General features: G+C 44.2%; 2 protein-coding genes across 4 annotated transcripts; both read left to right on the top strand.

Annotated features, from left to right (window-relative positions):
• The first annotated feature begins 920 nt into the window (after window positions 1-920).
• LOC109774180 (putative disease resistance protein RGA3) lies at window positions 921-6,282 on the top strand. 3 transcript variants are annotated; one of them, XR_005773663.3, is made up of 3 exons: window positions 921-4,580; window positions 5,166-5,273; window positions 5,711-6,282. XR_005773663.3 is itself a non-coding variant. In XM_020332893.4 (2 exons), the coding sequence occupies exon 1, from the start codon at window positions 1,148-1,150 to the stop codon at window positions 4,550-4,552; it is 3,405 nt and encodes a 1,134-aa protein (XP_020188482.1). In that variant the 5' UTR covers window positions 921-1,147; the 3' UTR covers window positions 4,553-4,580; window positions 5,711-6,282. The 3 variants fall into 3 exon arrangements, 2 of the variants coding, with proteins under 2 accessions (XP_020188482.1, XP_020188483.1); XM_020332893.4 differs by lacking the exon at window positions 5,166-5,273; XM_020332894.4 differs by lacking the exon at window positions 5,166-5,273 and having other exon boundaries at window positions 5,657-6,282.
• A 170-nt stretch (window positions 6,283-6,452) lies between these two features.
• Window positions 6,453-10,721, top strand: LOC109774191 (exocyst complex component EXO70B2-like). Its single transcript, XM_020332903.4, has 5 exons — window positions 6,453-7,485; window positions 7,630-7,748; window positions 7,853-7,959; window positions 8,037-8,138; window positions 9,024-10,721. The coding sequence occupies exons 1-5, from the start codon at window positions 7,326-7,328 to the stop codon at window positions 10,492-10,494; spliced, it is 1,959 nt and encodes a 652-aa protein (XP_020188492.1). The 5' UTR covers window positions 6,453-7,325; the 3' UTR covers window positions 10,495-10,721.
• The last annotated feature ends 1,540 nt before the right edge of the window (window positions 10,722-12,261 follow it).

Below are 12,261 nucleotides of genomic sequence, written 5' to 3'. Positions count from 1 at the left end.
GTGGCTGTCAGATCGGATTTTAACCAGATGGCTCGAGAGCAACGTATTACCTAGACTAGATTTTGCAACTGAGCCGTTGTCCCAATCTCCCCCATCGCAACAAGGGATGTGTTTGTGGGATCTGGATCTGGATCCTCTCGTGCTCTCCCAAGCTCCTAGCTAAGTCAACGCCTCCATGCGTTGCTCCACTCGCCACCGGCAGCACGTCGACGAGGTTGCCTCTTCTCGTCTTCCTGTGTCCACTCGCAACGTGTGGCCGTGGCTGCTCGAGCGCGCACGACGGAGCTCCGCTTTGGCCGCCGTCGCCCAGCTATGCTGCTCCAGCCCCATGCTGCATCACCTCCACCACCACCATCATCGCATACGCAATACGTCTCCTCCCTTCCCCAACGAGACTGAGCTCCTGCTCGAGGCCATGACCGCAAGCAATGCAACACGGTGCCTTTATGCAACAAGACATCTATTGCAAAGAAAGAATGCAACAAGAGCTCTGTTGCAAAAATAAAATCTCAAAAATACTCTGCAACAAGATCTCTGTTGAAAAAAAAATCTGCAACACAACCTTTGTTACAAATATCTCTGCAACAAAACCTGTGTTGCAAAATTGCTCTTGCAACATGACTTTTATTGCAAAAGTGACAATTACACTTGATCAGGATATTGCGTCAGATCGAATGGCTCGTAGACCGGCAGATCTTTTTAAAGGATCCGCCGGTAGACGCGTAGGACGACCCAAAATTTTCGGACAGAACAGGGAGGGAGCACACAGGAAGTTACAACAAAACCGGGCCGCCAGTTCTTATTAGATAAACAATGGGCCGCAAGTGAAGTGATGGACTCTGTACATATACAAGCCGCCCGGTTCACTAACATAGGCGCGGCCAGAGGTAAATTGGCCGGACGAGACCGGCCCAACGAAATTCCCGATGTGAACCTCTTGTCCTATCGTGACGAACGAGAAGGTAGACGAGAAGCAGCGAAACTTCGTCCAAGTTTCGATTTTTTTCGAAGTTTCCAAGGCCGCGCGGCCTCGCCGTTCCCCCCGGATCCCCTACTTCACCATGGACGCGGCGGTGCCTCCGCCCCTCCCACCGCGCCACTCCCATCTTCGGGACCAACAGCAAGCAAAGCCTCCCCGACCCCCGACATGGCTCCATCGACCGCGGCCGGCGCGGCCGGCGCGGCGGCGGGGTGGCTGGTGTCGCCGCTGCTGCAGTGCCTGGGCGACCGGGCCAGGTCCTTCGCGGAAGACCTCGCGCGATACCTCCCGGGAGGATCCGGGGACGCGCCCGCCGACCTCGCGCGCCTCTCTGGCGAGCTCCTCCGCCTCCAGATGAACGCCGCCGACGTCGAGCGCGCCCGGCGCCGCCCCTCTGACCCCGCCCTCGTCGCCTGGCTCCACCGCCTCAGGGACGCGGCCCACGACGCCGACGACCTCCTCGACAACATCCACTACGGCCGCCTCGCCGACTCCCTCGCCGCCCCACGCCATAAGCTCCGCCGCATCCTCGACTTCTCCCTCTCCCTCTGCCGCCGCCTGTTCCGCTCCGACGAGCCCCTCAGTCGGCTCCCCTCCGTCCTAGAGAATCTCGTCGCCGCCTCCGCGGCCTATGCTGAGATCGCGCACCTCGTCAAGCTGGACGCGGCCGCCTCTCCGCGGCTTGGTAACGAGCCGGCCGGGAACTTTAGCTCTGCCGTCCCGGTCGACGACACTCTCTTTGGCCGGGGCCGCGAGCTCGCCGAACTGATGGAAAGGTTAGTCGGGTGTAGTGACCCTGGCCCTGCTCAACTCGGGAACCAGGGCGTCCCGGTTGTTGCCATTGTTGGCGATGGTGGCATTGGCAAGACGACGCTGGCGCAGATGGCCTTCAATGATGTGAGCATCCAGGCTCACTTCGATCTCCAGATGTGGGTGCGCGTCTCGAGCTGTATGAATCTAATGCAGCTTACTAGGGAGATACTGCAGGCGGCTACAAAGGGGAAGGAGTCGAAGGACTATCCTGGGTTAGTCAATTTTGATTCTCTGCAAGGCTTGCTGCGTTCTGCCGTTGAAGGGAAGAGGTTCTTGCTCATCCTTGATGATGTTTGGGATGATAGTGGGAGGAAGATTTGGGAGAACGTGGACCAGTGGAAGGAGCTACTATCACCTCTGAAGAATGGTGAGCAAGATAGCAGAATAGTTGTGACTACACGCATGAAGATGGTGGCTGACATGCTAGGTGTAAGGATCCCAATGATGTTGGCTGGATTGGGTACCGAAGAGCATTGGTTGTTGCTCAAGAAGCACGCATTGGGTTGTGAGAAGAGTTGTGAATATCTGCAGTTGCAGGAGATTGGGAGAAAGATTGCTTTGAAGCTAAGAGGATCCCCTCTCGCAGCTAAAGTTATTGGCGGGATGCTTAATGTTGATCGAAGGGCAAGGTATTGGAACAGTATCTTGGAGACAGATATTCATGGTGATGTTGTCACCACACTTTTGTCAAGCTATTATCATCTTCCACCACACTTGCAGTGTTGCTTTGCATATTGCAGTATATTTCCGAAGAATTGGAAGTTTGAGCCTAAGAAACTTGTTAGGATGTGGATATCACAGGGTTTCATTCAGATGGAAAATGGCAGAAGCATGGAGGATTGTGGTAAAGAGTATTTCAAACAACTTTTGTCAAGGTCATTCTTTCAGACGGTCAAGCAAGGAAACAAAAGGCTGTATCTCATGCATGACTTGATTCATGACTTGGCACAAATGGTTTCTGATGGTGATTGTGGGAGGGTCGAAGGTGACATGTCCAGAAACATACTGCCAACCATCAGACACTTGTCAGTTTCAAGTAACTGTTTAGGAAAGATAAAAGACCAATATGATCTGAAGAGATTAAGGACACTGATTGTGTTTAGAGATCCTTTGATGCCCCTGAGTCCTATCCCAGATGGTTTTCTCGCTGAGATAAAGAATGTGCGCACGTTGGATTTTACCGGATGTGATATATCCAAGTTACCTGAAGAAATTGACGTACTAACTCATCTACGCTACATAGCACTTCCTGATACTATCAAGACCATATCTGAATCTGTGAGCAGATTATTGCATCTTCAGACTTTTGATATTCCGAAGAAGTGCCAGCTTGATGGATTTCCTGAGGGTATGCACCAGTTGACCAGCTTGCGATATCTTGGCATCGAGTCAAAATACATCTCAACAATAAGAGGTATTGGTAGTCTGGTTAACCTTCAAGGTTCTGTTGAGTTCCATGTTAAAAAGGAAAAGGGGCGAACCTTAGAAGAGTTGAAGGATATGAAGGATCTTCATGGGCTTCTTAGCATCAAGAATCTGGAAAATGTTCAATGCAAAGAGGAAGCTTGTGAAGCTCAATTGGCGAATAAGCAACACGTGAACATTTTAAAATTTGAATGGAGTGTTGCCAATTTAGATTTTGGTCCCAACATAGACGCTGAAGTATTGAACTGCTTACAACCTCATCCTAATCTGGAAGAACTTCACATTGCAAGGTACAAAGGGGCATCATCGCCGAGGTGGTTGCAGCTGAAAACGTTGTCCCACCTGAAATGCATGTATCTAGCTAATTGCAGAAGGTGGAAGTGGCTTCCTCCTCTGGGGCAGCTTCCATCTCTGAGGGTGTTGCACCTGAAGGAAATGAATTCTGTTGCTGAAATTGGCCCTTCGTTCTATGGTGGCTTGATGGCATTTCAATCTCTAAAGGATCTTGAATTTGATGACATGCCGAATTTAGTTCGCTGGACAGGAGAAACTGGTCACTCATTTTTCCCTTCCCTGCAAAAGTTGAAGATTTCAAACTGTCCAAAGTTGGATGAAGTGCCCTTGCTTCCTTATACAATAAAAAGAGTGACGGTAGAACGAAGTAAAGTTTCACATCTCAAGTTGTCCCCTCATTGTTCATCTAGATCAAGCAAATTCATGTTGGAAATTTCTTCCGCAAGTATTCTGAGTGAAGGGTTCTTATTACATCAGCAACACCTTGAAGCTACTGAGGTTCTAAACATTAGGAGTTGTTGGGGATCAGTGGCTGCCGAAAAATTTAAGTTACTAACATCACTAAGAAAACTACGGTTATGGCAGTGCGACATGGATGATGCGAGGCTTAATTTGTGTTTGCAACACTTAACTGTTCTCGCTTCCTTAGAGATAATTGACTGCAAGAATATCATGTCATTTGACTTGCCAGTTGGTTCAAGGTATTTGACAACACTTCAACACTTGTGCTTTGAGAATTGCCAGAACCTTTCCTCCGTGGCTACCTTGGAAAGCTCCATTTTCCTGAAAAGTTTGATCATTGAGAGGTGTCCAATGGTCACAGCAGAGTCATTACCTTCTGAGATGGAGAGAATGATATCTCTTAATAAACTGAGTATATCACACTGCCCAGGGTTTCAGTCATTACCGAGCAGTATCCCGTCATCCTTGGAATTTCTTCATTTGGCTGGGTGCGACTCAAGGTTGACTAAAGGGTTACTTGAGAGGCAAGGTCCAGAGTGGGAGAAGATTGCCTTTATCTCCCAAATCACAGTACACTAATTGTATGGCCTGTGTTAGTTGTTGCACGGTACGTTCTCTTACAAAACAATGACGTATTGCTTGATGTTTTGCAGTGTTTTACTCCCTCTGTCCCGAATTACTTGTCGCAGAAATGGATGTATCTAGACATATTTTTAGTTCTAGATACATCCATTTCTATCCATTTCTGTGACAAGTAATTCGGACGAGGGAGTATGATTTTAGTATTTAAAATTAGTCAGGTATAGTCATGAACATATGTTATTCTATATGCTGGAGTTAGCCAATCAGAGGTCCTTGAGAATCAATCTGATAAACCTTGATATCTTTATGGTTAGCAGCTTAAGTGCCGGCCACTGTAAAAAATAAATATATTCAGTGTTCCACACACTAGCGTATCAACCTATGTTTACTTCGAACCCTTACTGCCTAGTGCACATCTTCGTTATTCTATTCTTTTATTTTGCACTAATTTAGTCATCGACTAGGATTACTGTCTTGGCTTAGTTTGCTTGTAATTAGGGTCCACTAGGTTGTGGGAATATTTTTCCTCCGCGAGGATTTATTGTCTTGCAACAGATTAGTATATATTTACTGCAAGTAGCTGATGAAATTACTGAACTGGTGGACTCAGGCTATAACAAGATGAACCTTGTCTTTGTGCTATGCCATGACTAGGCACTAGTAACTTTTGACATTGCAGTGTCGTGCCTTCAATAAAAGCTAGGCAGCACCAAGCAGAGTATGCCCCTGTTTCTCCCTGTCTTTGGTCTTTGATAGCTGCAGTGTTAGTTTGATGGTCAAAAACTAAGAAAAAGTCGTTGCTTCTACAGAAGGCCCTCTTGGTCCCATTTTTCATTCAACTACATCCATCTCTAGCTTCCGTCATATTGGTAGCAGAATAGTATGATAATAGTTGCATTGAGGGAGAAATTTGAATTGCCATTTTTTTGTTCCATATGGTAAAATTGCTTAAATGTTACTCCCTCCGTCCCAAAATAAGTGTCTTAACTTTAGTACAACTTTGTACTAATGTTGAGACACTTATTTTGGGACAGAGGGGGTACTTAAGTATTTCATACCTCTGTTCATGGTTTATCCCCATCATCATTCTTTATTTTTTAGGATTTGGATTCTGGACGTGTTCCTCATAGTTCATCTTCTGTTCACCTCTGCTAGGCTTCTGCCGATTGTTTGTGTGAGGTTATGGAGCAAATATCTGGATTTCATACATGAAGTTAGCACTCTACATACACCTGAAAGCATATCTACAAATAGGACTGAAATTTCTTGATGAGATTCTTGGGGACTCCAAAGCTTTGTGAGGAAGCAACCACTAGCTACTGGCCAATGCAAATACGGTCGATCATTTGAGGGCATGGCCTACTTATGTTACCACAAGCTAAATTCGCTGGAACTTATAGAGTAGAAGCTCTTGTGGTCATAGTTTAAAAACCTAATTTGAATGCATTGCCTGCCCGCATATGGAGTCTTCATCTGTCACTTCACTTCCCCATGAAGTTGCTTTGCTTTGGCATTTGAGTTAATCTCGAAGATGTGTGACTCTCGGAAGGTATAATCCGAGAAAGGTGAAGGTATAATCCGAGAAAGGTGAAGATGTGTGACTCTTTGAGCAAGTGTTTTCAACTTTGAAGAGAGAGCATACCACAGGTTTTGTGAGATACTAACTAGTTACTGCAATGTAATAGGCTGTCATATCGACAGGATAAATGGATTAGTGCTCCCTCTTACTTGTATAGTTGTTTCCTATAATAAACCTGAATACCATTCATATAAATGTTTGAATTTGAAATAATGTGTGTGCTCTACATAAATTGCTGGCATACTACAAGTTGTACAGAAATCCTTGTTTCCTCATTATCGTGTGCCATATTGTAGGAGTTGCCATTCTTTACTTGACTTGAGACGTTTTTGTAATGTGCGCATCCTTCGCCAAAATATTTGTCCATTTCAGGAGTCAGGATCATAAGGTGTGATTGAACTCAATTGGGGACTGAATTAGGCGAATCACAGGGAAAGAATTAAGGGTATCTTTTTGTTTCGTGGGAAAGAATTAGGGGTATCTTGTTGCCATGTAAATCAAACTTGTACTTAGTTGTATCCTTTCTATTCCAAACTAGATGCCATTTTGTTTTTTTCATGGCCACTTTTACTTTATATGAATACGGTGTGTAAAGGAGTCGGGAAAATTATGAAACCTATGCACGGCAAACCTAAACATAACCAACTAAAATTGTGTTACTAATTATTACTTTTCAAAGATAGAGAAGTTTGACTGCACACCTAAAGCATCATCCATTTTGGAATGGAGCTAGTAGTAGTAGTAACTAAAAAAGTGTTTGTGAATACGCCGTTCTGTCTGTGTTAACAAGGATGATCATTGTACCCGACGTACAGAACTAGACAGATATGATGCGTTGAGCATCAGAACTTTGGTTTTACCTCTCCTTATTGTCCCATTCAGATTCGGAAATTTCCTTGAAGCTGACAGAAACTTGCCCTACACTCCTTCATAGAATCATTCCTTCAAATGGGAATATGCTGTCCAGATAAGCCATTGTGGTTTGGAGTTATTCTTTGTTTCCTAGTGACCTAAGAGAAATTTAACTGCATCTTTAAAACAATAATCTACCATCAACAGAAGGCATTGCGCATCTGTGCACACAATAAACCACAGAATGATCATTTGGGGGAGGCTAAGTACAGGTGGAGCTAACATGTGCATGAATGCTGTTAATTAATGCACTAAAGGAAATAAAGGACATCTGAGCTCATGGATCTGGCAACTGTACCTCGACCTGCAAGTGAGAAGGTACACCTGGCAGTGGGGGATGATGCTAAGCAGTGTTGGCTTACTCTCCGATGGGCTTTGCACTTCATCCCACCACAGATGTTGTTAGTTCTTGTCCACATCCACAGGCCAACTACCCCAAGTAAGAATTCTCTTTTTGTCTGCTTCTAGTTTGTCCGATGTTATGTAACTCCTTGATTCTAATGAATCACAAGTAGTCATGCTGCTTGGAGAAAATTTACAGATATTTTTCACCTCTTTAACATTTTGTAGCTGTTTGTTTCAGCCGTATTGGGAGCTTCAGTGGCAGCAAGCAAGTTGACAGAAGATCATGTTCGTGCGCACAGGATAAGTGAGAAAAACGTGATTGAGAAGAACTTAAAGGAGTGCTTGCAAATGTATAAGGTGAATGCTGAAACTGAAATGATTAGTCCGTGGCTGTGTTCTTTTGTACACAATTCATTTTTTTAAGGAAAGAGTAGGGCACTGATATTGTGCATTTCTTTTAGGTCCAAGCAGATATACTCATAATTGACAAAGATGATGTGGTCGTTGGACTTGGGGAGGTAGTCAAAGACCAGAAGGTTACCACACTCGTTATGGGTGTTAAAAGAAGGTATATTACTACTTACAGTATTAAATATCGCACCAAGTTTCTAATGTATTTCATGTGATCTCTGGGTTTTGATGTAGAAAACATGGCTGGAAGAGCAAGACAGCAGATGCTTTGGAAAAACAAGCCGACTGTTTGTGCAATATTCTGTATCTTCATGAGGGAATTCTCGTTGCCAGCAGGTACTGAACAAATCCTTAATCAACCTTGCATGTTCTTTTGGGGTTTATATTTTAGACCATGAAGAGGAACTGCATGTCAATGCATTAAGATAGTAAACGAATCGGAACAACCAAGAATGGCCAAGCACTCAAAGGAACGATACGACTAAAGAAACAGAAACTGTACTGAAATAAAATAAAAACTGTACAAGGCTAAGCCAAAACTCGCAACAGACCCTTTGCTCCCACCATGTACCAGAGCTTGTATTCATCCTTGTCTCTGTCGATGAGCTGCTCTACCAACATGGGCTCATTGTTGAAAACCCTGTTGTTACAGTCCTTCCAGATGAACCAAGGCACCAAAATAGTCGTCGTGTCGAAGCCCCTCCTGCTCATTTTGGTGAAGGCCTGACGTGCAATGCAGAAGACCAAGCCAGGTCAAAACACCGTGGTAGATGATACTGCTTGGTGGGAGGTTAGAACACAGTTGAACTGTTAGGCATCTATGACAATCGACAAAACAAATTTACCTCCTTCCCTTTTGGTACCACTTCAAGCTTTTATAAATTTCCCTTGCCGGCATATATTCTGCCTATTAATAGAAAAAAATTAAGTGCAGTTCCAGTAATCAATCACAAAATGGTAGAGTTCTTTTTTTGATATAAAAGGAGACACGAGCATTCATTTGAAGTCCATTGTTTTATCACGTGGCATTTTTTTCCAGCATATCCCCTTTTCTCGGTTGTAAGGGAACATGATTGACTGTACTTTTTTTCTGCCAGAGTAAACAATTTTATTACAGTTCCCTAATAAAACATAAAATTTATTGTTACCCTGACATGACAATCTTGCTAGCTTCTGTGATCTGTTCATCAGCATTTTCCTTACACTCTTGTTTATTTACAGGCATCAGCACACAGACAGAAAAATTGGCATGCCTTCTTTGGTAGGTTGCCACTTCTCAGGCAGTAATAGTAACACCACGAAATCCTCTTCTTTCTTCAACTCTCGAAGCACCGCCGACACCTTTGACATGGAGCATCTTGATGACCCTTCCCTAGTGATGAATTCAACCTATATATACAATGATTGTAGGTTCAACGCTATAATTGGTCTCAAGTCATTTCACACTTTCAGGGAGCTAGTAAACCAGCAAATTTTAGCTGAGCACTCAAGGGACTTGTACCAGGCATTCAACATCAAATACTGTGACATCTTCAGTGGGTGCCAGTTAATTGGTGGCTTTGACTCACTCATTGGAGTAGATCCCCAAGATTTAGGGGAGGCACATTGGAAATACATCAAGAGCTGGCCTGCGGTGTTGGAGTATATTGTCAGTGTTCTCAAGACACTGCAGATGCAACTTCTCAAGCAAAATCATCGCGCATGCAATGGATTTACACATCATGAACTTTCAGAAGCAGCAAAAGAACCTATTAGGCGTCTGTTGACTGTTGCTTCAATTGTATCTGACCATGGGGTCAGGAAGTCGCCTGAGAAGCTATTCTGTGTATTGAACATGTACACTGCACTCATGGATGCTACCCCCACTCTCAGGGAAGTCTTCTGTACAGAATCTATCGCTGGGGATGTTGAGGTGGTTCATGGAGAACTGAAGGACTCTGCAAGGGGAATAGTTACAGAACTTAAAGGCTTGATTCAGACTTACAACTCACCGAAAGTAGTGCATGATGGAGGTATCCTGCCGATATCTGTGTACCTCATGAGATACATCAGGCTCCTAGTGAAGCATAAAGGTTCGCTTGATATGATTGTAGGTCATGATCACACTGATGGTCTACTGAAAGTTGAGGGAATGAGCTTGACAAGTCGTCTTGTATCTGGGCTCATCACTGATCTGGAATCTGTAATTGATAGACAATCCAGGCAATTTTCTTGTAAAGGACTCCAGTACATATTCTTGATGAACAACATACATTTCATACTTCAAGAAGTCGAGCAATCAGATGTTCATCTGACTGTAAAAGCCAGGTTTGAGAAACGCCGACCCTCCATCAAGTGGTACATAAATAGTTACCTATTTGCATCATGGGGACCATTTGCATCCACCTTGAGGGTTGCAAAAAACGCGCTTCCCAGGAAAAAGGCAAGGATAAACTTCAATTTCTGGTACAAAGCTCCGCCTTTGACTCCCTTGCAGAGTTTTGTCTTGTCTCTCAATGAAGCTTGCAATGAGCAGATGTGCTGGAAGGTACCCAGTCCAGCTCTTCGAGATGAGCTTCGCAAAAGGATCCTGAAGTTTGTTACTCGAGTCTACCGTGGACATTTGGCAAGTCAGAGACAGTCTGCAGAACAAAATGTGAGGGAATTTCACTTGGAGTGGAAAACCAAAATTGATGAATTGTTTGAAGGATGAAATAGCAGTTTAATTTCTGTCTGTGAACGGAAGTGGATGAAGACCACAGTGCAAGTAGAGGCTTTGTATATTGTACCTATGTTGCTGTCCCTTGTGTTTGCCCCTGTAAATGATAAGCTGAATCAGCTTAATAAAAGATATATTTGTGCTATGGAGGTGGTATTTATATCTTATACATACTGAGGATAAATCTGTGTGACATGAATAAGGTTTCAGTCTTCGGACTTCGGGATATCAAAATAGAAAATGCCTTTGGTTTCATTTCTATGAAATGGAGCCGCGGGGGGGGGGGGGGGGGATGCCGTCTCCCCCATATATTGCTTCCTTCCTCAAGTGCATAAGGTACAACTTCACACTTCCATCCAATCATCCATTAGTAAATGCATCGAGGTATGATATCTTCATTTGTCCTTTACTTTGTTACTGTATTAATCATACACGAACACAACTTTGCTGATTCATGTGTTATGTTGGCTCTACATGTATTTTCTATTTTTCTTGCTTGGAGCTATTTCCTAGAGACATTCTCTCATGTTATCTTTATGGAATATGTCATTCCCTCCTGAACAAGAATGTGACAGCGAAAACTATGGAGATGAACAAGCAGACAAGGCCAGCTACCAATAACTGATACTACAGCAATTTGTTTGCAGACCATACTTCTGTCAGATGAATTTGCAGCTATATTCTTCTGGAAGGAACGGGTAGTGTGTGCCACACCAGGCAACAAAACACGAAGAAACATTGTAGTTTCTGAGTGGGGGCATTCCAAGATTGAGACCAAGGACAGGAAAGCCGGTGCTTCTTAGGGAACACAAAGACATGCAAGGTACTAGCTTCCTGGCAACACGTAACTCATTGTTTTTACAGCACGCGGCATAGTTTTTACAGTCACCCGATTCTTGCTAGGTATGTCGTTCTCTTCTATCAGTTTTTACCAAGAAAATTTGTACATGTTGATGCTATGAGATGCTAGAGTTGGTTTGCAACAAGACACGCCAATTGACCAACCAATAATCTCCTGATGTATAAATCTAGTGTCCTCTCTTCCTTTTTTAAGTATTGGTTGTGCGATTGCATCTGAAGACTCGAGGCAGATGATACCTGACCAATTTACTACTCCCTCCGTTCGGAATTACTCGTCCAAGAAATGAATGTATCTAGATGTATTTTACTTGTAGATACATCCATTTTTGTGACAAGTAATTCCGAACGGAGGGAGTAGTACCCAAGTAAAACCAAAATCCTGCCCTTCATTAGGACTGCCCACTTTGTCCTACTATGGCTGCACCATCCTAGAAGAAGCTTACCTCCACCAGTCTCTCCGCAGGTACAGATCATTCCATCTGTGTAGAAGGAATCATCTGGGAGCATTAACTTCGAAAGAACTAGGAAGGACCAGGTGATGGTTATCATCCAAGATGATGCATGCGGCAACCTCATTCGAGCCTGCAGGTGGGGATGTGTTCCGGCGACAGGTGGTGTCAGGCAATGCACATTTGATGATGCACTACATTGCTTGAGAACTGCCAATCACGCTACCTTCGATTGGTAACGCTGAACCTGGCTTGGCTTTTACAGTCAGATACCAGGTTCAGTGTTACCTGCGATTGGTGCTTTCAAGGAGCTAGCGGCGGACCAATCACAAGAACCGAACAAGGCACTGTCTTTATGCTAAATGTATTGAGATGTTGACTAGGTGTTGGATCGTAGGTGGTATTGACACGGCTGGTGGTGTAGACTACAGTTCTTTTGGATGGAAGTCCG

Source organism: Aegilops tauschii, chromosome 3 (genome assembly GCF_002575655.3).
Source record: "Aegilops tauschii subsp. strangulata cultivar AL8/78 chromosome 3, Aet v6.0, whole genome shotgun sequence".
Classification (NCBI taxonomy): domain Eukaryota; kingdom Viridiplantae; phylum Streptophyta; class Magnoliopsida; order Poales; family Poaceae; genus Aegilops; species Aegilops tauschii.
Note: the sequence above shows the minus strand (reverse complement) of the source record. Positions and strands in the feature narration are given on the sequence as shown.

What these genes read in the sequence shown, in the direction of transcription:
- LOC109774180 (XM_020332893.4), top strand. Translation starts at nt 1,148, where the DNA reads ATGGCTCCATCGACCGCGGCCGGCGCGGCCGGCGCGGCGGCGGGGTGG.
- LOC109774191 (XM_020332903.4), top strand. Translation starts at nt 7,326, where the DNA reads ATGGATCTGGCAACTGTACCTCGACCTGCAAGTGAGAAGGTACACCTG. An exon ending in GTTATGGGTGTTAAAAGAAG is followed by an intron (nt 7,960 to 8,036) that starts GTATATTACTAC and finishes GTTTTGATGTAG; the next exon opens with AAAACATGGCTGGAAGAGCA. An exon ending in GGAATTCTCGTTGCCAGCAG is followed by an intron (nt 8,139 to 9,023) that starts GTACTGAACAAA and finishes GTTTATTTACAG; the next exon opens with GCATCAGCACACAGACAGAA.